Here is a 21,510-nt window from a genome sequence, read left to right on the forward strand (position 1 = left end):
AGGAGTAAGGAGAAATTTCCTGACACTTAGTACAATTAATCAATGGGTCAGCTTCCCTCCAGAAGTTTTGGGTGCTCCAACACTGGAAGTTTTTAAGAAAATGTTGGATAACCATTTGTCTGAAATGGTGTAGGGTTTCCTGCCTGGGCAGGGGGTTGGACTAGAAGGCCTCCAAGGTCCCTTCCAACTCTGTTATTTTGTGTTGTATGAATTGGGTATGTCTAGTTTAATGAAAAGAAGGACTAGGGGAGACATGATAGCAGTCTTCCAATATCTCAGGGGCTGCCCCAAAAAAGAGGGAGTCAAACTATTCTCCAAAGCACCTGAGGGCAGGACAAGAAGCAACGGATGGAAACTCATCAAGGAGAGAAGCAACTTAGAACTAAGGAGAAATTTCCTGAGAGTTAGAACAATTAACCAGTGGAACAACTTGCCTCCAGAAGTTGTGAACACTCCAACACTGGAAGTTTTTAAGAAGAAATTGGACAACCATTTGTCTGAAATAGTATGGGGTCTCCAGCCTGAGCAGGGGGTTGTATTAGAAGACCTCCAAGGTCCCTTCCAACTCTGTAATTTTGTGTTTTATGAATTGGGTATGCCTAGTTTAATGAAAAGAAGGACTAGGGGTGACATGATAGCAGTGTTCCAATATCTCAGGGGTTGCCACAAAGAAGAGGGAGTCAAACTATTCTCCAAAGCACCTGAGGGTAGAACAAGAAGCAATGGGTGGAAACTCATCAAGGAGAGAAGCAACTTAGAACTAAGGAGGAATTTCCTGAGAGTTAGAACAATTAACCAGTGGAACAACTTGCCTCCAGAAGTTGTGAACACTCCAACACTGGAAGTTTTGAAGAAGAGATTGGACAACCATTTGTCTGAAGTGGTTTCCTGCCTGAGCAGGGGGTTGGACTAGAAGACCTCCAAGGTCCCTTCCAACTCTTGTTATTCGGACCCACCCCTCTGCCCTCTCCCACGCGGTTCATTGGAAATCGGGCAGAAATCCCAAGGGAAGAACAGCAAGTCCGTCCCACAGCACAGAAACGTGAAAATCTTGACTTCCTTGAAGGACATCTTGGATTTTGGAGTCCGCTTTTTTCCCCTAGTTCTGCCAGCACCAACAACGTTTGGTATGAAGAGCCTTTGGTATTGTCAAGAAGAACGACTAGGGAAGTTATTCCTGTGGGTATCAGGCGAAGGGGATCGGTCGCTCTACGAAGCCATTCTTATCCTTTGGGCGGGCGTTGTATCTCCTGGTTGATCCAATTGATGTAGTTGGTCACCTTGGTGTAAACTCCCGGCTTCATGGCCTTGCCACAGCCGTCACCCCAGCTGACGATTCCGTAGAGGTAAAAGGCTCCATCCCTTTCGCAGGCCAGGGGCCCCCCCGAATCTCCCTGGGACATAGAGGAGAACATGAAGGTAAATGGAAGAACTATGCAACATCACAAATCTCAGCCAACCGCAGCTTTCTGTTGTGGCTCCAGCCCCCCCACTCCCCGGGCCTGGCCCCCTGCCTGAAAGTGACTCAGAGAGTGAGGGGGAACGGCCGTCAGGGCTCCCCTCTGCAGGGCCGGCCTCTCTGGCTCAGCTCCAGGAGCCAGAGGCAGGCCAGGTGGAGGAGGTGACGAGGCCTCTGTCTCCTGTATCTCCCCCCGCCCAGGCAACGCTTCCAGACCCAGCTGTGGACAATCAATCCTGATTAGATCCCAGGTTTCGTAGACAAGAGAGGCGGGAACAACAGAAGCAGGGGTGGAGCAGGCCTAGAAAGTGCTGAGTCACGGAGCCACACCCCACAGGGTATAAAAGCAGGAGGGGCTGCTCTACTACTTCGTGAAACAAACTGACTGGAGAACACTTGCACAGAATTATTTGACTGAGCATTTGGCCTGGATTGCTGTTTGTTCCTGACTTCCTAGTTGCTCCGGTAACGAGCTTCTGTGACACCGGCATCAGGGAAGATAAACAAAACCTTGGCAGACGCTTGCTGGTTTGCTGCCAGAGCTGATAGTTGCCGTGGACTAAATTGCTGGCTAATTGAGTCAGTTCACGTGTCTCCCGGACTGAGGTGGGGGACAGAACACTTTCTTTCTTTCTTTCTTTCTTTCTTTCTTTCTTTCTTTCTTTCTTTCTTTCTTTCTTTCTTTCTTTCTTTCTTTCTTTCTACTCATTTTTTCTTGTTTAGTTTATTAATACATTTTTCTTTTACATCCCTAAGTGCTTTGCGAACAGTGTATTTCCTGGGTCAATTTGCTTCCCCATAATAATATTTATCGGATTTCTAATCTCTACCTCTATAATCGCCTGGCTAGGTGGCTCAGGTGCCTGGCTAGGTGGCTAAGACACTGAGCTTGTCGATCAGAAATGTCGGTGGTTTGGCGGTTCGAATCTCTAGTATCAGTCTCCTGTGTGGCCAGGGGGTTGGGCTAGATGACCTCCAAGCTCCCTTACCAACTCTGTTGCTGTTGTTAAAGCAAGCCATTGATAAAGCAAGTTCCATGTTAGAAAATATCCTGTATGTTCCTTATCCTTTATCTTTAATGTCAACCTATCCATTTCTGTACAATGTAGATTTTTTTTTTCAACTGCAAACTCTTCTGTAGATGGAAGAGCTACGCAGCGTCACAAATTTCAGCCAACTGCAGTTTTCTATCTTTTTTTTTTGTAACTTGTTTTTGGTTTTTTAAAAAAAGTTTATTAATACATTTTTCTTTTATATCCCTAAGTGCTTTGCAAACAGTGTATTGCCTGGGTCAATTTGCTTACCCATAATCATATTTATTGGATTTCTAATCTCTACCTCTATAATCGCCTGGCTAGGTAGCTCAGTAGCTAAGACGCTGATCTTGTCGATCAGAAAGGTTGGCAGTTCGGCGGTTCGAATCTCTAGCATAGGTCTCCTGCATGGGCAGCGGGTTGGGCTAGATGACCTCCAAGGTTCCTTCCAACTCTGTTGCTGTTGTTAAATCGAGCCATTGATAAAGCAGATTCCATGTTAGAAAATATCCCGTATCTTCCTTATCCTTTATCTTTAATGTCAACCTATCCCAGGGGGTCTGCAACCTTAAACACTCAAAAGAGCCATTTGGACCCGTTTCCCACAGAAAAGAAAACACCGGGAGCCACAAAACCTAGGAGGGTGTGGCCAACTCCACGTCACTCACTTCTACCAGTCGCATGACCCCACCCTAGCCACGGCTACCCAGCTGGTCATTAGGGTAGAGAACCAGTTGTTAAAAAACACCAGGAACCACAAAACCATTTTGACATCTCTTTCTCTCTCCCTCCCTCCCTCTCCCCTCTTTCTCCCTCTCTCTCCCCTTCTCTCTCTGTTATCTCTCTATGTCTCTCTTCCCCCCCCCCTCTCTGTATCTCTCTGTCTGGCCGCTTCTCCATCCACCGCCGTCACTCTTACCTTCTCAGGCCAGGCGAGGAGTGACTAGGAGGGCGGGGACGGGGGCCAGCCAGTGATGGGATTACCCAACAGGGAGCCACAGCAGAGAGCCCAATGAGCCGCATGCGGCTCTGGAGCTGCAGGTTGCTGACACCCGACCTATCCATCTCTGCACAATCTAGAATTTTTTTTTTCCCAACTGCAGCCTCTTCTATAGATGGAAGAGCTACGCAACGTCACAAAATCTCAGCCAACCAGAGGTTTTTATTTTTGTAACTTCTAAGGGTAGCTGTGTGGAACTGGATGGGTAGATTTATTTGTCAAACACAGCAATATATATAAGTATAAGCATGAAATAACCATACGAATTGGATACAACCAAAGGGAACGTTAGGACAGGAACAGTAGGCACGCTGGTGCTCTTATGCACGCCCCTTACAGACCTCTTAGGAATGGGGTGAGGTCAACAGTAGATAGTCTTTGGTTAAAGCTTTTGGGGATTTTGGGAAGAGACAACGGATCCCTCAGCGCACCTGAATATCTCCACAAATATGGAAACGGTCCTCGGGAATTGGGAAAAAGAGGATCCTGGAAACCCAGAATTTCAATGAGGGGGGAACAATTGTTTGGCTGCTCAAAAGCTTTTGGTTAAGGTCAAAGGTAGAGCGAAAATGGAGAGGGAACAACTAGAAACACTAAAGGAGAAAAGGAAGTTGGGCCCCGAAGGGAAGATAAAAGCAATAATAAAAAAAATCGTTTGTTTGGGGTTTTTTGGCCAATGTCGCCGGTTAAAGCCAGGCTCCGTTGATAGGAGAAGACATAAGGAGGTGGGGACTGGAGAAAGTGGTGGGGGGAGCAGAGCCTCCAAACCCTCATGATCCCACTCCTCTTCCCCGGATGAGCCACGTTCAAACTGAGCAAGAGCCAACAGCTGGACGCAGCTGGGAAATTAAAATAAATAAATAAATCAAAGTAATACAAACTCCCTCGGTTGGCTCAAGAGAGGCCCAGCTCAGCTTTCCTTCCTTCAAAGACTTCCCTAAAGTGCATGGCTTGGAACTGGAAGCAATATGGTAGGGAGGGAAGGAAGAAAGGAAGAAAGGAGGGAGGGAGGGAGGGAGGAAGGAAGGAAGGAGGGGGGAGGGAGAGAGAGAAGGAAGGAAGGAGAAAGAGAGGAAGGAAGGAGGAAGGAAGCAAGGAGGAAACAAGGAAGAAAGCAAGGAGGGGAAGGGAAGGAGGGAGGGAGGGAAGGAAGGAGAAAAAGAAGGAAAGAGGGAAGAAAGGGGAAAAAGGAAGGAATGGAAGGGAGGGAACGGAGGAAGGAAGGAAGGAAAATGGGAAGGGGAAGGGAAAGAGGGAGGGACGAAGAAAGTGAGTAAGAAGGAAGGAAGGAGGGAAGGGAGGGAGAGAGGGACTTGCGCTTCAGTAACCCTCCTCCCACCCTCCACCTCCAAGACTTCTTGGGGTACAGTGAAAAGCTGTAGAGGGGATCTGCCCATTCTTTCTCCTTCGGGTATCAGAGTTGATCCTAAATCAGCGAATGAAACCTCCAGCCAGGCCTTGCCATGGGATGAAAAGGACGGATAGTACCGAAGCTCAGAATACAAAACAGAGAGAACCGCAGAACCTCCAGGGTAGGAAGCGGGGGAAAAATAGTATAAAATATTGCAATGGCTGTGCTATATAATCCCTAGGAGAATTATTGCAGCCACTTCAATGGAGCTTAATGCAGTAAACACACACACACACAGAGAGAGGTATATATGGTGGCCTAGAAGTGGAGCTCTCACCTCACAATCAGGAGGCTGTGAGTTCAATCGTAGGGAGAAGCAGATATTTCTCTCTCTCGGCGGAATGAGAATGTATCTGTTGAACAAAACTCCGTACTGGCAACAGGAAAGGCATCTGGCCAGTAAACACTCTGCTAGTTCCATTCAGTTGCCCAGACTCCACCCCGCAAGAGATTATGGGGTCGTTAAAAGAAGATGATATATATATGTACTATGGCCTCACAATCTTACGTTGTCACATCCACATGCGGCTAATTCCTGCAAAAACTCAACCGATTACCTGGCACGCGTCTGTCCTGCCGTCAAGGTACCCAGCGCAGAACATATTGTCACTGATTTCAGCTCCATAAACGTCCGCGTTTTGACACTTGTAATCCGGGATAATCGGAACTAATGCTTCTTGCACCACATTGGAATATCGGGATGAATCTGCTCAAATGACGGGAAAGAACATTTAGCAAATCTAGCACTTAAGACTTATAGACCGCTTCACAGTGCTTTCAAGCCCCCTCTAAGCAGTTTACAGAGTCAGCCTCTTGCCCCCAACAATCTGGGTCCTCATTTTACCCCCCTTGGAAGGACGGAAGGCTGAGTCAACCTTGAGCTAGTCAGGATCGAACTTTCTGGCTGTGGGCAGAGTTTGCCTGCAATACTGCATTCTAACCAGAAGGAAGGGAGGGAGGGAGAGAGGGAGGAAGGAAGGAAGGACTGGCAATAGCACTTATATACCGCTTCACAGTCCTTTTATAGCCCTCTGTAAGCGGTTTACAGAATCAGCCTCTTGCCCCCAACAATCTGGGTTCTCATTTTGCCAACCTTGGAAGGATGGAAGGCTGAGTCAACCTTGGAGCCAGTCAGGATCAAACTGCTGGCACTGGGCAGAGTTAACGTGCAATACTGCATTCTAACCACTGGAGGGAGGGAGGGAGGAAGGGAGGGAGGGAGGGTGGGTCAACCTTGAGCTGGTCAGGATTGAACTTCCTGGCTGTGGGCAGAGTTTGCCTACAATGCTGCATTGTAACCACTGGGAGGGAGGGAAGGAAGGAAAAAAGGAAGAAGGAAGGAAGGGAGGGAGGAAGAAAGGGAGGGAGGGTCAACCTTGAGTGGATCAGGATTGAACTTCCTGGCTGTGGGCAGTGTTAGCCTGCAATGCTGCATTCTAACCACTGGGAGGGAAGGAAGGAAGAAAGGAAGGAAGGAAGGAAGGAAGGGTCAGTCTTGAGCCAGCCAGGATCGAACTTCCTGGCTGTGGACAGTGTTAGCCTGCAATGCTGCATTGTAACCACTGGGAAGGAAGGAAGGAAGGAAGGAAGGAAGGAAGGAAGGAAGGAAGGAAGGAAGGAAGGAAGGAAGGAAGGAAGGAAGGAAGGAAGGAAGGAAGGAACACTGAGTGTACCTTGAGCCAGTCAGGATCAAACTGCTGATAGTGGGCAGAGTTAGCCTGCAATACTGCATTCTAACCACTGGGAAGGAAGGAAGGAAGGAAGGAAGGAAGGAAGGAAGGAAGGAAGGAAGGAAGGAAGGAAGGAAGGAAGGAAGGAAGGAAGGAAGATTCAACGTTGAGCCGGTCAGGTCGAACTTCCTGGCAGTAGGCAGGCAGCCTGCAGTACCGCATTCTAACCACTGCGCCACCAGGGCTCTATTGAAAACACCAGCTATATAAATAGGGGCCTCTGGTGGCGCAACAGGCTAATGCAGCCTATTATTAACAGCAACTGCTTGCAATATTGCAGGTTCAAGTCCCACCAGGCCCAAGGTTGACTCAGCCTTCCATCCTTTATAAGGTAGGTAAAATGAGGACCCAGATTGTTGGGGGGCAATAAGTTGACTGTATATAGTATACAAATGGATGAAGACTATTGCTTGACATAGTGTAAGCCGCCCTGAGTCTTCGGAGAAGGGCGGGATATAAATGCAAAAAAAAAAAAAATGGAGTGTGATCTGCAGCCATCATGAAGATTGTCCTAGTGTCAGCTGAAACTCCTGGCTATAGGGGGGTGATCAACTTCCCCAACGGTCGTCTCTTACTTTCGTGCAAGTATCCCCATCCGACAACGTAGCATTTGTAATGGTCTGGAAAGGACATGGAAGCTTCTGGCAGGCAAATGGGTTGAACAAACCGGGATCTCACCGCACAGCGTTGTCTGACTTTCTTGAGTTTAATTAAAACTGCAAGAGAGGGGAAGGACAGGTTGAATGTGTAAAAGAGTGAATTATCATTAGTTTGCCTTCTGCCCCACAGCCTTAGTGCTTATTCTATACTGGAACGACAGAAAAGCCAAATGCACAGGTACAGTACAGGTGGTACCTGGCTCAATAGTAAGTAACTGGGATCTCGGAGTCCTAGTGGACAATTGCTTAAATAGGAGCCAGCCGTGTGCAGCAGCTGCCAAAAAAGCCAATACAGTTCTAGGCTGCATAAACAGAGGGATAGAATCAAGATCATGTGAAGTGTTAATACCACTTTATAAGGCCTTGGTAAGGCCACCCTTGGAATGTTGCATCCAGTTTTGGTCGCCACGATGTAAAAAAGATGCTGAGACTCTAGAAAGAGTGCAGAGAAGAGCAACAAAGATGATTAGGGGACTGGAAAATAAAACTTATGAAGAAACGGTTGCAGGAACTGGGTAGGTCTAGTCTTATGAAAAGAAGGACTAAGACTCATCATAACAGTGTTTCAATATCTTAGGGGGTTGGACTAGAAAACCTCCAAGCAGTGGTGAAATCCAGATTTTTTTTTTTACTACCGGTTCTGTGGGTGTGGCTTGGTGGGCATGGCAGGGGAAAGATACAGCAAAATCTCCATTCCCACCCCACTCTGGGACCAGCCAGAGGTGGTATTTGCCGGTTCTCTGAACTGCTCAAAATTTCTGTTACTGGATTTCACCCCTGGCTTCCATGGTCCCTTTCAATTGTTCTGTTCTGTTCTGTTCCATTCTGTTCCATTCTGTTCCATTCTATTCTATTCTATTCTATTCTATTCTATTCTATTCTATTCTATTCTATTCTATTCTATTCTATTCTCTTTTTATTCTATTCTTTTTTTATTCTATTCTGTTCTGTTCTGTTCTGTTCCGTTCCGTTCCGTTCCATTCTATTCTATTTTATTATTTTTATTCTATTCTTTTTTTATTCTGTTCTGTTCTGTTCTGTTCTGTTCTGTTCTGTTCCGTTCCGTTCCATTCTATTCTATTCTATTCTATTATTTCTATTCTATTCTTTTTTTATTCTATTCTGTTCTGTTCTGTTCTGTTCCATTCTGTTCCATTCCATTCCATTCCATTCCATTCCATTCTATTCTATTCTTTTTATTCTATTCTTTTTTTATTCTATTCTGTTCTGTTCTGTTCTGTTCCGTTCCGTTCCATTCCATTCCATTCCATTCTATTTTATTCTTTCTATTCTATTCTTTTTTTATTCTGTTCTGTTCTGTTCTGTTCTACTCTATTCTTGATCCAATCAATGGAATTTAGTCAGGGGTCCCCAACTCCCGTCCATGGCCCAGTGCCGGCCCACAGCCTGTTTGGAACCGGACCGCAGAAGTGGTAGGCAAGCGTGAAGCTGTATTTGTGAAAGCAGTATGTGTGTGCAAAACCATCCCCGAGAAGGTTGGGGGCCACCACTTTACACGGCAGTAGAGGCGAGAGAAAGAGCTCACCGATATCGTTTTCGGTCGGGTTGAAGACGGAGTAGTCAGGATGCAGGATGTACTTCTCTACCTTAAACTCTTGAGTGACGTCTGTCGTTTTGTTAAAAAAATGTTGCCCCAGAACCACATGGATGGTTGAGGTCAGCGGGCTGAAGGAAACGAGGAAGCCCTGTTAATGGAACCCAATCCTGAGCCTTCACTCGGCAGTTGATCACTGATCCAAAACTTTCTCAGAGCCAAACGCAAAGGTAAGGAGGCCACTCTCAGCATCCAAAGCTTTCTGCTTGTGCAGAGTTTTTCCCCGGGGCCTAACCCAGAAGGTCCTGAGATGCAGCCTTCCCTTCCTGCTTCTCTGCCTGCTGAGTGATGGGGCTCCACTCTTCTCCTTCCTCCTTGCTTCAGTCCCCTGGGAGCCGGATACGAGCAGAGGTGGCCATGGGGTGGGGTCAAAACATCAAGATGGCACATGTTAAAAGGGGTTGAGGGTGGAGGTTGGGGGTGCCCTCTGGCGTTCTTCTGTCACCCTCCTGCATACAACACTGCACTCAATGGGGCAACTGGAGGAGGTCCCTGCAAGCAGGAGCAGAGAGAGGAGGAAGAGGAAGAGGGAAAGGAGAAGGAGAAGAGAGGGAGGAGGAAGATGGAAAGGAGAAGGAGGAGGGGGAAAAGATAAGGAAGAAGGGGGAAAGAAGGAGGAGGAAGAGGAAGAAGGAGGAGGAGGAGAGGAAGAAGGAGGAGGAGGAGGAGGAGGAGGAGGAGAAGAAGAGGAAGAGGAGGAGGAGGAGGAGGAGGAAGAGGAAAGGAGGAGGAGAGGAGGAGGAGGAAGGAGGAGGAGGAAGAGGAGGAGAAGAAGAGGAAGGAGAAGGAGGAAGAGGAGGAGGAAGGAAGGAGGAGGAGGAGGAAGAAGAAGGAGGAAGGAGGAAGGAAGGAGGAGGAGGAAGGAGGACAGGAAGAAGAGGAGGAGGAGAAGGAGGAAGGAAAGAAGAGGAGGAGAAGGAAGGGGAAAGGAGGAAGAAGAGGAAGGAGAAGGAGAAGAAGGAGAGGAGGAGGAAGAAGGAGGAGGAGGGGAATAGGAGGAGGAAGAAGGGGAAGGAAGGAGGAGGACAGGAAGAAGAGGAGGAGGAGAAGGAGGAAGGAGAAAGAGGAGGAGAAGGAAGGGGAAAGGAGGAGGAAGAGGAAGCAGAAGGAGAAGAAGAGGAGGAAGAAGATGGCAGGAGGAGGAAGAAGATGGCAGGAGGAGGAGGAGGAAGGAGGAGGAGGTGGAGAAGGAAGGGGGAAAGGAAGAGGAAGAGGGAGAAGGAGAAGGAGAAGAAGATGGAAAGGAGGAGGAGGAGGAAGGGGAAAGGAGGAGGAAGAAGAGGAAAAGGAGGAAGAGGATGATGGTCTGGATCATTTTGGAGCTCAGGGAAATCATTTGCACTTGGCCCTTCCTCACCAATTGGCTCCCAGAAGAACTTGGCTGGACAGAAATTCAGCGTTTGAGACCCATCAACAAATTGAGCGGCGTTACCTGTGAGCAAAACAGTGGGCCGATGTGACCAGCCAGCAAGAGCGAATAAGGCTTCCGGCACAGAAATTCCTGCCCACGTTGATGCTGGCCAGCCATGGGTAGGATCCTGGCAAGGCAGAAGATCCCCCCACAATCCTGGGTCTTACAAACTTCTGCTTCTTGTGCCTCCTCCCACATGACTTCTTGACCACGGCAAACTCATCCACGACTTCTGGAAAAAAGGTTGGCGGTGGCGGTGGCGGCTGCCTGCGCCCGCTTCCTGAAAGAAGGGAGGGGATAATGGATCTTGTTATTTCCTTACTGGATTTCCCTTCCATTTGCTTTTCAGAATGTTATTGTAGGGGGAGGCGTGATGGGTCAGTGGTTTAAGTGGCTGAGCTTATCAGCTGACAGCCTGGGTTCGAGACCCAAGCAATGCACGACAGGCAGAGTTTGGCAAACCGGTAGTTAAGATTCTGCGCAGTTCAGTGAACCGGCAAATCCCATCACTGGCTGGCCCTGCCCCCACTCATTTTTCAGCCTGTTTTCTGGGTTGTTTTCCAGGCCAGAAAAGGTCTGAAAAAATGGTCTGAAAATGGCCTGGAAAATGGCCCCCAAAACAGCCCAAAAAACCAGCCTGAAAACCAGGCCAAAAATGGCTGGAAAATGGTCTGAAAATAGCCTGAAAAATGGCCTGAAAACCAGCCTGAAAACCACCTGAAAAACAGCCTTAAAACGGCCCAAAAATGGCCGGAAAAACTGCTCGAAAAATAGCCCTAAAATGGCTGAAAAATGGCTCAAAGCCTGCCTGAAAATGGCCCAAAAGCCAGCCAGAAATAGCCCAAAAAAAACAGCCAAAAAAAGTTCCAAAAACAGGTCCAAAAATGGGTGGGGACGGGGCCAGCCAGTGATGGGATTAGCTCCAATTGGCTGAATCCTACTTCTGCCTTTGAGGCGAATGGCTGGGAGGCGGGGCTGAGTGTGATGAGTGACATCACCCACCCAGTCACATGACCAACCAGCCACGCCTACCCAGCCAGAGAACCAGTTGTTAAGTTATTCAAGTCCCACCACTGGCGACAGGATGAGCTCCCATCCTTGTCTCAGCTCCAGCCCACTAGCCGTTCGAAAGCATGCAAATGCAAATAGATCAATAGGTACCACTTTGGTGGGAAGATAATCGCGTTCCTTGCCCCTTTGACGTGTAGCCATGCTGGCCACATGACCACGGAAAAGTCTTCGGACAATGCTGGCTCCTTTTTCCTAGAAACGGAGATGAGCACTGGGCCCTAGAGTCGGCCACAACTCGACAGCGAATCTTTTACCATTATTCTAGAAGGGAGGTACCTATCCTTGTTAGGTAGTACTCAACATACAACAGTTCATTTAGTGACCATTCAAAATTACCAGGGCACTGAAAAAAGTGACGTAGGACCATTTTCCACACGTACGACCGGGGCAGCATTCCCGTGGTCACGCGATCAAAATTCAGACACTTTGGCAACTGGTTCATATTTATGGCCGTTGCTGTGTCCCAGGGTCACGCGATCCCCTTTTGAGACCTTCTGACCACCAAAGTCGACGGGGAAATCCAGCTTCACTGAACAACCATGTTATTAGTTTAACACACGCGACAATCCACGTTGCAACGGTGGCCGGAAAAGTCGTAAAATGGGTCCAAACTCACTTCACAACAGAAATTTGGGAGCTCAGTTGCGATCGTAAGTCGAGGACTACCTATAACTTTTTTTTGCAGTTTTTTTTTAAAAAAGATCTACATTTACTTAAGAACACGTCTGTCCATTCTTGGGCTAATTTTGTGGTACAACCTAAGTTGAATCCTGCAGTTTACAAGTTACTTACGGCATGTTGACACATTGCAGTATTCCCAGGACAGTCTGCCGTCCTTAATGAAATAGCACCAGGGCTGCTCGTCCTCATCTGGGCTTCTAAGGCATTTCATAAGTAAATGAATTAACTCTTTGAGTAACCCGTTGATTTCCACGCTCAATTTCTTCTGGTTTTTTTTTGAAAGGTTTTTTTAAACAAGCATATCAGTGGGTGAATAGTATTGGCATCTGCGTGTCATACATTCTAATACAAATAAAACTAGTAGAATTAATCATAGTTATTACATTTAATCAATTTATATATTTCTAATAATGATACACATTTATACAGTATTAGGTTGAAGTCTGTCATTATTCAATTATTCCATGCTTTCTCTGGTTATTGCTTTTATTTTATTATATAAAAATGTATACACTAGTATTCCCCCTTCTCTTATTTCTATCTCTTATTCTAACTTTTTAATCATGTCACCCTTTATTAAAAGATGTTTTCTTTCTATCCTACCTAACTTCTAGTCCTGTCATCCACCTAAAAAAAGAAGAGAGAGAAAGAGAGAGAAAAAGAAAAGCAAATCAGAACGTCGAAAAAGGAGATATCATCTATCCATCGTCTCTTGCCCGCTTCAATATTTTAATTGCTATGCTTTTTTTTTTTTTGGCTTGCGTCCCATATTCCTCTCTCGGATCTTTATCTCTGTTTGCAACTGCATCTTGGCTGTTCAATTTAGATATTTCTCCCACCTCTATCCTCTTCCACTGCCTAGTCTCCCAGGCCCCTATCTTCTAGTTTCTTCTGGTTTTGTTAGGAGTTCCCGCCAGGGGTGGGCTTCAAAATTTTTAACAAGGAGTTCTCTGCCCAATTGCTGGGTGGGCGTAGCCATGGTGGGTGTGGCTTAGTTGGCCTCCTGCACCATGGCGGTGGGGGGGTGGGGTGCTTTTTGCCCTCCCCGGGCTCGGGAGTCTTTTTTTGAGCCTCCGGGAGGGCAAAAACAGTCTCCTCAGACTCTGAAGGCTGTCTGGAGGCCGGGCCCATTTCCAGCCTTCCTGAACTTCCATTAGGCCCATTTTTCACCCACCCTAAGCCTCCGTGCGTGCCCTGCACTTACCTGCATCCAAAACGGCCCGTGTGGGGACTCCTGAGAGGGGAAGGATGGGGTAAGCAAGGCCAGCCATGAGTGGGATTTGGAGGTGCACAGAACCCTGAACTGCACAGAATCTTAGCTAGAGGTTCTTCCCGAACCCCTGCGAACCCCCAGCAACCCACACCCCTGGTTCCCACGCTTCAAATGTGGATTGGACTTAGAATTTACTAATGTTAGAGGGAAGGGTGGGGAAAGGACTCCACGGTGGCTCCTTGGTGCTTAGGAGGTGCCCAGCTATCTGTGAGGGACCTATTTGTCATCTGGGGTAGCTTTGTGGGACCCTCCTCGTATTCCCTCCCTCCAGGGGCCAACCTAAGAGGTGGGTCTCAGGTCTCAAATTACTCGAATCGATTCTCCCTTCTCTTTGTCTTCTCTCCTTCCTCACTCTTTGCCTCACTTGGCACAGTCCTCCTTCTTGGCCCATGGTCTTGCCAGCAATTTAGGGACTTTGTAAACCGATGATGCCGTATACCGCAGGGGTGTCCTATGGCCTGTGGACTTCAGCTCCCAGAATCCCCCAGCCAGCCATGCTTCACTTGTCTGAAAATGCTTAGCTCAGCTTGGATGAGAAGAAGTATCAAAGAAGCTTCTTCACTTGCTGTTGTGTCTGCGCCCCTGCCAGAAAGTGACTCGGAAAGTGAGGGGGAAGGGCCATCAGGACTTACCTCTGGAGCACCGGCTTCCCTGGCTCAGCTCCAGGAGCCAGAGGCAGGCCAGGTGGAGGAGATAACGAGGCCTCCGTCCCCTGATTCTTTTCCCCCCCAGGCCACGCCTGCAGACACAGCTGATGGCAATCAGGCCTGGCTGGACCCTAGGTTTCATAGGCAGGAGAGGCGGGAACAACAGAAGCAAGGGTGGGGCAGGCCTAGGAAGTGCTGAGTCATGGAGCCACAACCCACAGGATATAAAAGCAGCAAGGGCTGCTATGCCTCTTCTTGGCAGGCAAATCAACTGCTTGATTAGAGCTGAAGTACTGTTTGTTGACACATCGGCATCGAGGGAGATAGCAGAGACACTTGTCAGACGCTTGCTAGTTTGCTGCCAGAGCTGATAGTTGCCGGCTAATTAAGCCATCGCTCGGACGGAGGCGAGGGGGGACAGAACACTTGCCTTTTTGGGAAAAGCTTCTTTGAGACAACCATGACCTGGATGATTGAGTATCTCCCTAGACACTTACTCCAAACTGTTTTTACAAAGGAGTTACTCCTCTGGCGTCTTACCGGCAGTAGGAATGTGAGCCCAATCCCAGCTGCACCGTGTTTGTTTGAGGGTCGTCGTAGGAGAAGAGGTCGGAAGTCCACGGAAGACATTCCTCTCCAGAAATGGTCTTCTTGGCCAGGCCCAGGTAATTGGTCGCATTGCCCAAATAACAACTTTGACTTGGAGCTGGTGAAGAAAGAAAGGCAAAAGATTCAAGTCAGTGCTCTCCCCCCCCCACCCCACTCCCCAAAAAAATTGATTGGACCCTCATTAATCAAATCCCAGTCAGTAGTTTTACCAAAATTGATCCATAGTTATTGCAAAGCACCGGAAGGCAAGAAAAGAAACCATGAATGGAAACTCATCAAGGAGAGAAGCAACCTGGAGAAACTTCCCAACTGTGAGGACAATTAACCAGTGGAACAGAAGAAGTTGCCTTCAGAAGCTGTGGGTCCCTCCATCACTGGGGAACTTTTAAGAAGAGCCATTGTCTAAAACGGTATAGGGTCTCCTGCTTTTTTTTTTTATTTTATTGAAAAAGTTTTAAAAAAACAAAAACATTTTCCCCCCTTTTTCCCCCCTCCCTCCCAGAAAACCCCCTTCCCCTCCTTCCTCCCCGGCTTCCCGGGTCAATCACAAGGTATTGTTATACATAAACCAAACATAGAATAAAATTTTCCCTTCCAATCCAATTAACCTCATCCAAAGCTTTTCATCTCCCAACCCCCTCCCCATTACATAAAATAACTTCCTAATTATTCAAAGGCAATCTGATATTTCTTAATCTGATATCTGTTTTGTAGATAATCAATCCATTTTTTCCATTCAATTAAATAGCTTTCCTGCGTATTGTCTTTTAAAAAAGCTGAGATTTTAGCCATCTCAGCCAAATTAATGACTTTCAGTATCCATTCTTCTAAACTCAAAGTCTTCCATCATTTCAAAAAAGGATTTTGGTAGTTTTGCATGTATAGGTATCTTCTTGGAAGAGGTTCTCTTATCACTTCTTGTATCAATTTCAGTCTCCTAATAAAATAAACGAACTATAATCCCAGAGGATCAACCTCTCGTGTAACATTTCATAAAACTTTTCTTGTTGCTGATTAGGTGCATAAATACCTATCAGCAAAGTCTTTTTTGCATCTATCACCAGTTCAATAGCAATAAATCTTCCTTGAATATCTGCCTCAATTAGCTTAGCTAGTATATAGTATAGGGTCTCCTGCTTGAACAGAGGGTCAGACTAGAAGGCCTCCAAGGTCCCCTCTAACCTTGTTATTCTGTTGTGGGTGCTTCATCACCGGATATTTTTAAGAAGAGACTGGACAGCCACTTGTCTGGAATGGCACAGGGTCTCCTGCTTGAGCAGGGGGTTGGACTAGAAGACCTCCAAGGTCCCTTCCAGCTCTATTCTGATTCTTGGCTTTGATGGGAAGGTGCATGCGCCAAACATGCGCGGCGAACCGGTGGTAAGAATATGTGAAACCCACCACTAGTTTGCTTATTAAATGTATTTGCCAAAGGTAAAGTAGTTAAAATAAAGTTTTAAAATCATGTGAAGCAACCGTTTTATCTTATTCGTCATCGATGACTTCCAACCTCAAATAAAAGGTTCAGTTGGAGAGTCGCCCTTTAGGAGTTATTCAGGCCAAAGGTACAGAGAAGAGGGGTGTGTGTGTGTGTGTGTGTGTGTTTGTGTGTGTGTGTTTGCATCCTTTCTTTTTAGTAGTACAGTTAGCCCTCAACTTACAGCAGTTTATTTAGTGACCGTTCGCAGTTACAACAGCATTGAAAAATGTGTGTTGTGCCTCGCCCACCCCCCCTCCGCAACCAGGCCCCTCCCATCTCCTGCTATCTCAGCCAGAGACTGATAATGAAGACAAATTGCCTGGCATGGTTCCAGCCCCCAGTCCTGGCACCATGCCCGGACAGACTGAGCAAATAAACCTCCCCCCCACAGCATGTGAGCATGAGGAGCATGAAGCCAGTCACGAGCTAGAATTGCCGGCAGCTGGAGGGTGGACAGATCCCCGCTTCCGGAGAATGGAGAGGCAATGTCAGCAAAAGGAAAGGAGAGGCAGGCCTGGATAGGTGCTGAGTCATGGAGCCACACCCCATGGCCTATATAAAGGATCTGCTTTTTGGCATTCCTTGAGTCAGGCAAAGTCTCATCTGGTTGCTGAAGTCACACCTTGGATTCCTGCCTGCCCTGAGAAATCTGACAGGACTTTGGCAAAGCTGCAGAGGCTTCGTCGCCACGCTTGATACAGACTTCCCCGACCCGGCCGTCAGAGGAGGAGTGGGACACGACAATGTGACTTAGGACCGTTTTTCACAGTTATAACCGTTACCGCGTCACCACGGTCACACGCTCCAAATTATGACGCTTGGACACTGGTTTCCTATTTACGACGGTCGCAACGTCCTGGGGATATGTGTGTCACGTGATCTCCTTTTCCAACCTCCTGGCGGGCAAAGTCAAAAAGGGGGCAAGCCGGATTCACTTAACGCCCGTGTTCCTAACTTACCAACGGCAATGATTCACTTAGCAACGGCATCAAGAAAAATCACGCAACAGGGGGGGCAAAACGCGCTTCACAAACCTCTCCCTTAACCACAGAAATATTGGCCTTTGGATTGTGGCCGTAAGCCGAGGATCACCTGTGCAGCACAGGAAATTGAATTTGCCAAAGGGCCGTGGTGGCTCAGACTGGTAAGATAGCCTGTTATTAAAAGACAGCTGCCTGCAATTACTGCAGGTTCTAGTCCCACCAGGCCCAAGGTTGACTCAGCCTTCCATCCTTTATAAGGTAGGTAAAATGAGGACCCAGATTGTTGGGGGCAATAAGTTGACTTTGTATATAATATACAAATAGGATGAAGACTATTGCTTAACACTGTGTAAGCCGCCCTGAGTCTTCGGAGAAGGGCGGGATATAAATGTAAATAAATTTAAAAAAAAAGAAATATAAACTTTCTCTCAAAGAGGGTAGCTGAAGGCTTTGTGATTTAAAAAAAGGAGATAAAACCAAGCCAATAGGGCACAACTTTTCACTTCCGGTCACAACTTGAGGGAGGGAGGAGTGTGGGGGGGACTCACCCATGTTGCAATGTCTCCCTCTGAAAAGGTGGTTGCACACGCAGACGGTCCTGTCGGAGAAGAGGGTCCTCCTGCAAGAGCGGCTGCCCCGGGGCAGGCAGGGGTTGGAGGGACAGCCTGGAGGGGAGCCAAGCACAGGCAAAGGGAGCTCTTAAAACCTGACATTTCCCTGATAAAATACGAAAAAGCACGAGAGCTACGGCTTGAACTGGCATTTCTGGGGATTCGTTTTGAGACGTCTCTGGCCACCACGAAGGAACGTTTGAAGAAGCCTCCCCTGCAGAGAAGGGTGAGGGGTTTTCATCCTTAAATATCGGGAAACAGTCAGCCAATAGTGAAAAGTGGCATTTTTCTCGTTTCCTTCCTTCCTTCTTTTCTTTCTTCCTTCTTCCCTCCCTCCCTCCCTCCCTCCCTCCCTTTCTTCCTCCCTCCCTCCCTCCTTCTTTTCTCTTTCTCTCTCTCGTTTCTCTTTCTTTCCTTTCTGCCGCCCTCCCTCCTTCTTTCCTTCCTTCCTTCTTTTCTCTTTCTTTCTTTCTTTCCTCCTCCTCCTTCTTTCCTTCCTTCTTTCTTCCTCCCTCCTCCTCTTCCTTCCTTCTTCCTTCCTTTTCTCTTTCTCTCTTTCCTTCCTTCCTTCCTTCCTTTCTTTCTTTTCCTTCCTCCCATCCTCCCTCCCTCCCTCTTTCCTTCCTTCCTTCTTTTCTCTTTTCTTTCCTTCCTTCCTTCCTTCCTTCCTTCCTTCCTTCCTTCCTTCCTTCCTTCCTTCCTTCCTTCCTTTCTTTCTTTTCCTTCCTCCCATCCTCCCTCCCTCCCTCTTTCCTTCCTTCCTTCTTTTCTCTTTTCTTTCTTTCTTTCCTTCCTTCCTTCCTTTCTTTCTTCCTTCCTTCCTTCCTCCTCTTACTTTTTATCTTTCTTTCTTCCTTCCCTCCTTCCTTCCTTCCTTCCTTCTTTTTCCTCTTTCTTTCTTTCTTCCTTCCTTCCTTCCTTCCTTCCTTCCTTCCTTCCTTCCTTCCTTCCTTCCTTCCTTCCTTCCTTCCTTCCTCCCCCTCTCCCTCCCTCCCTTCCTCCATCTCCTGCTTCAGCAGAGGGTTGGACCAGAAGACCTCGGTTGTCCCTTCCAGTTTTATTCTGATTGATTGGCCTCTTTCCAATGCATCAAACGAAGCACTCTAATGCAGGGGTCTCCACCCTTGGCAACTTTAAGACTTGTGGACTTCAACTTCCAGAATTCCTCAGCCAGCTGGGAGTTGAAGCCCAGAGGTCTTAAAGCTGCCAAGGTTGGAGGCCCCTGCTCTAATGAACATTTCCCAACAATACCTGTATACATTTCCGGATGGCAGTCGGTTGTGCCGTTAAGACAGGTGCATGCTTGAACTGAGCCTTGGTAGATTCTGGCCCAGCTGTCTCCAATTTCAAAATATTCAAAGAGAGTCTCATCAAAGCATTTTGCTGTAATGGAGGAAAGCATAAAAGCCTTTAGCTTGGACCACAGTTTCTGCAATCGGAGCTGGATTCAACAATTCAATTTAATCATTTCAAGTAAATTTTAAAAAATATCTTAATGTTTGTCATTCATGTTTTGTTCTGTCCCTCCTTTTTTATCCTTTCTTTAATGATTCTATTCCACCATTTCTTTGGTATTAAAGTAACTCCTGTCCCTCAAGGAGGGTTGTGGCAAGTTGGCTGTAGTGAGTTGGCCATGGTGTGTTGGCCATAGTGTGTTGGTCGTGGTGAGCTGGCTGTGGTGTGTGTTAGCCATGGTGAGTTGGCCATGGTGAGTTGGCTGTGGTGAGTTGCCCATGGTGAGTTGGCCATGGTGTCTTGGCCATGGTGAGTTGGCTGTGGTGAATTGGCCATGGTGAGCTGGCCATGGTGAGCTGGCTGTGGTGTGTGTTAGCCATGGTGAGTTGCCCATGGTGAGTTGGCTGTGGTGAGTTGCCCATGGTGAGTTGGCCATGGTGTCTTGGCCATGGTGAGCTGGCTGTGGTGTGCTAGCCATGGTGAGTTGGCTGTGGTGAGTTGGCTGTGGTGAGTTGCCCATGGTGAGTTGCCCATGGTGAGTTGGCTGTGGTGAATTGGCCATGGTGTCTTGGCCATGGTGAGTTGGCTGTGGTGAGCTGGCTGTGGTGTGTTAGCCGTGGTGAGTTGGCCGTGGTGAGTTGGCTGTGGTGAACTGGCCATGGTGAATTGGCCGTGGTGAGCTGGCTGTGGTGTGTAAGCCATGGTGAGTTGGCTGTGGTGAGTTGGCTGTGGTGAACTGGCCATGGTGAGTTGGCCATGGTGAGTTGGCTGTGGTGAATTGGCCATGGTGAGCTGGCCATGGTGAGCTGGCTGTGGTGTGTGTTAGCCATGGTGAGTTGCCCATGGTGAGTTGGCTGTGGTGAATTGGCCATGGTGTCTTGGCCATGGTGAGTTGGCTGGCTGTGGTGTGTTAGCCGTGTTGAATTGGCCATGGTGAGTTGGCTGTGGTGAACTGGCCATGGTGAGTTGGCCATGGTGAGCTGGCTGTGGTGTGTAAGCCATGGTGAGTTGGCCATGGTGAGTTGACTGTGTTGAGTTGGCCATGGTGAGTTGGCTGTGGTGAACTGGCCATGGTGAGTTGGCTGTGTTGAGTTGGCTGTGGTGAACTGGCCATGGTGAGTTGGCTGTGGTGAACTGGCCATGGTGAGTTGGCTGTGGTGAACTGGCCATGGTGAGTTGGCCATGGTGAATTGGCCATGGTGAGCTGGCTGTGGTGTGTAAGCCATGGTGAGTTGGCCGTGGTGAGTTGGCTGTGTTGAGTTGGCCATGGTGAGTTGGCTGTGGTGAGCTGGGCGTGGTGGGTGGTCATGGTGAGTTGGTCATGGTGAGTTGGCCATGGTGAGTTGGCCACTGTGAGTTGGCCATGGTGCGTTACCTGCAGGGAATTGTCATAGACCCGGTGGAAAATCTCAACTAACCAAATGTCCATGAATGTCCATCTCCCACAGCATGCAGTACAACTGACGAAGCTTCCAGAATAGGAAGCGAAATGTTCTCACAAAATCAGTCCGGTTGCATTTTTCAAAATAAAAACCATGTTTCGAGATTCCGCTTACCGACTTCACACTGTGTCCCCGTGAATTCAGCAGGGCAGACGCAGCGCTGAGAACACTGGTCGCATTCCCTGAAACACGTGCCCCCATTTCTACAAGGGTTACGTCCGCAGTCGTGGGAACCATCTACACAGGAAAGCAGTCAAAGAGCAAATCAAGAAAGGCAACAGCGGACCGGCCCCGAATATTAATGAACAGTACAAAAGAGAGGGGGGTTGTTACGTGACACCAAGCCAGGATCAGACCTTAGAGGCCAGGTAGAGAGATCTTCTCTGTGAACTGCAGTTATTCACTGCCTTGGTCTCCTCTGGCTGGGGGTCCCTTGGCCGTTTTCTCTTCAGGAGTGTCTTTGCCGTGACAATTCTAACTCGCTTCTTTCTTTTTTAAATAATCTTTACTGAGGAAGGTTTTTTTTTGACAGAGCTAAAAAGAGTACAAATTCTGAATGAAAAAAGAATGAAGAAAGGTAATAAGAAAGAGGGAAAGGAAGAGAGGGAAGGAAAATGGAAGGGAAGGGAAGGGAGGGGAGGGAAAGGGAGGGGAGGAAGGGAAGGGAAGGGAAGGGAAGGGGAAGAGGAAGGGAGGAGAGGGAAGGGAAGGGAAGGGAAAGGAAAGCAAAGGTAGGATAGGGAGGGGAAGGGAAGGGGAAGGTAGAGAAGGGAAGGGAAGGGAAAGAAAGGGAATGGAGGAAAGGGAAGGAAAGGAAAGGAAATTAATGGGAAGCGAAGGGAAGGAAGTTAATGGGAAGGGAAGGGAAGGGAATTAATGGGAAGCGAAGGGAAGGAAGTTAATGGGAAGGGAAGGGAAGGGAAGGGAAGGGAAAGTTAG

General features: G+C 47.9%; 2 protein-coding genes across 2 annotated transcripts in view; both read right to left on the minus strand.

Moving 5' to 3' along the window:
* Positions 1-552: 552 nt before the first annotated feature.
* HGFAC (HGF activator) lies at positions 553-20,815 on the minus strand (the record flags this gene model as incomplete). The annotated part of the gene is made up of 11 exons (XM_058193822.1): positions 553-1,394; positions 5,462-5,610; positions 7,210-7,350; positions 8,840-8,979; positions 10,341-10,599; positions 11,481-11,582; positions 12,183-12,268; positions 14,532-14,697; positions 17,612-17,728; positions 18,926-19,057; positions 20,686-20,815. Coding segments are annotated over 11 exons (1,593 nt in total), but the record flags the coding sequence as incomplete, so codon positions are not given.
* The window catches only part of RGS12 (regulator of G protein signaling 12), a 72,235-nt gene continuing 71,425 nt past the window's right edge, over positions 20,701-21,510 (minus strand). The window contains exon 18 of the mRNA XM_058193452.1: positions 20,701-20,808. The gene's annotated coding sequence lies outside the window, so the exon portion shown is untranslated. The remainder of the gene's footprint in view (positions 20,809-21,510) is intronic.

The sequence above is a fragment of the Ahaetulla prasina genome, chromosome 8 (genome assembly GCF_028640845.1).
Source record: "Ahaetulla prasina isolate Xishuangbanna chromosome 8, ASM2864084v1, whole genome shotgun sequence".
NCBI lineage: Eukaryota > Metazoa > Chordata > Lepidosauria > Squamata > Colubridae > Ahaetulla > Ahaetulla prasina.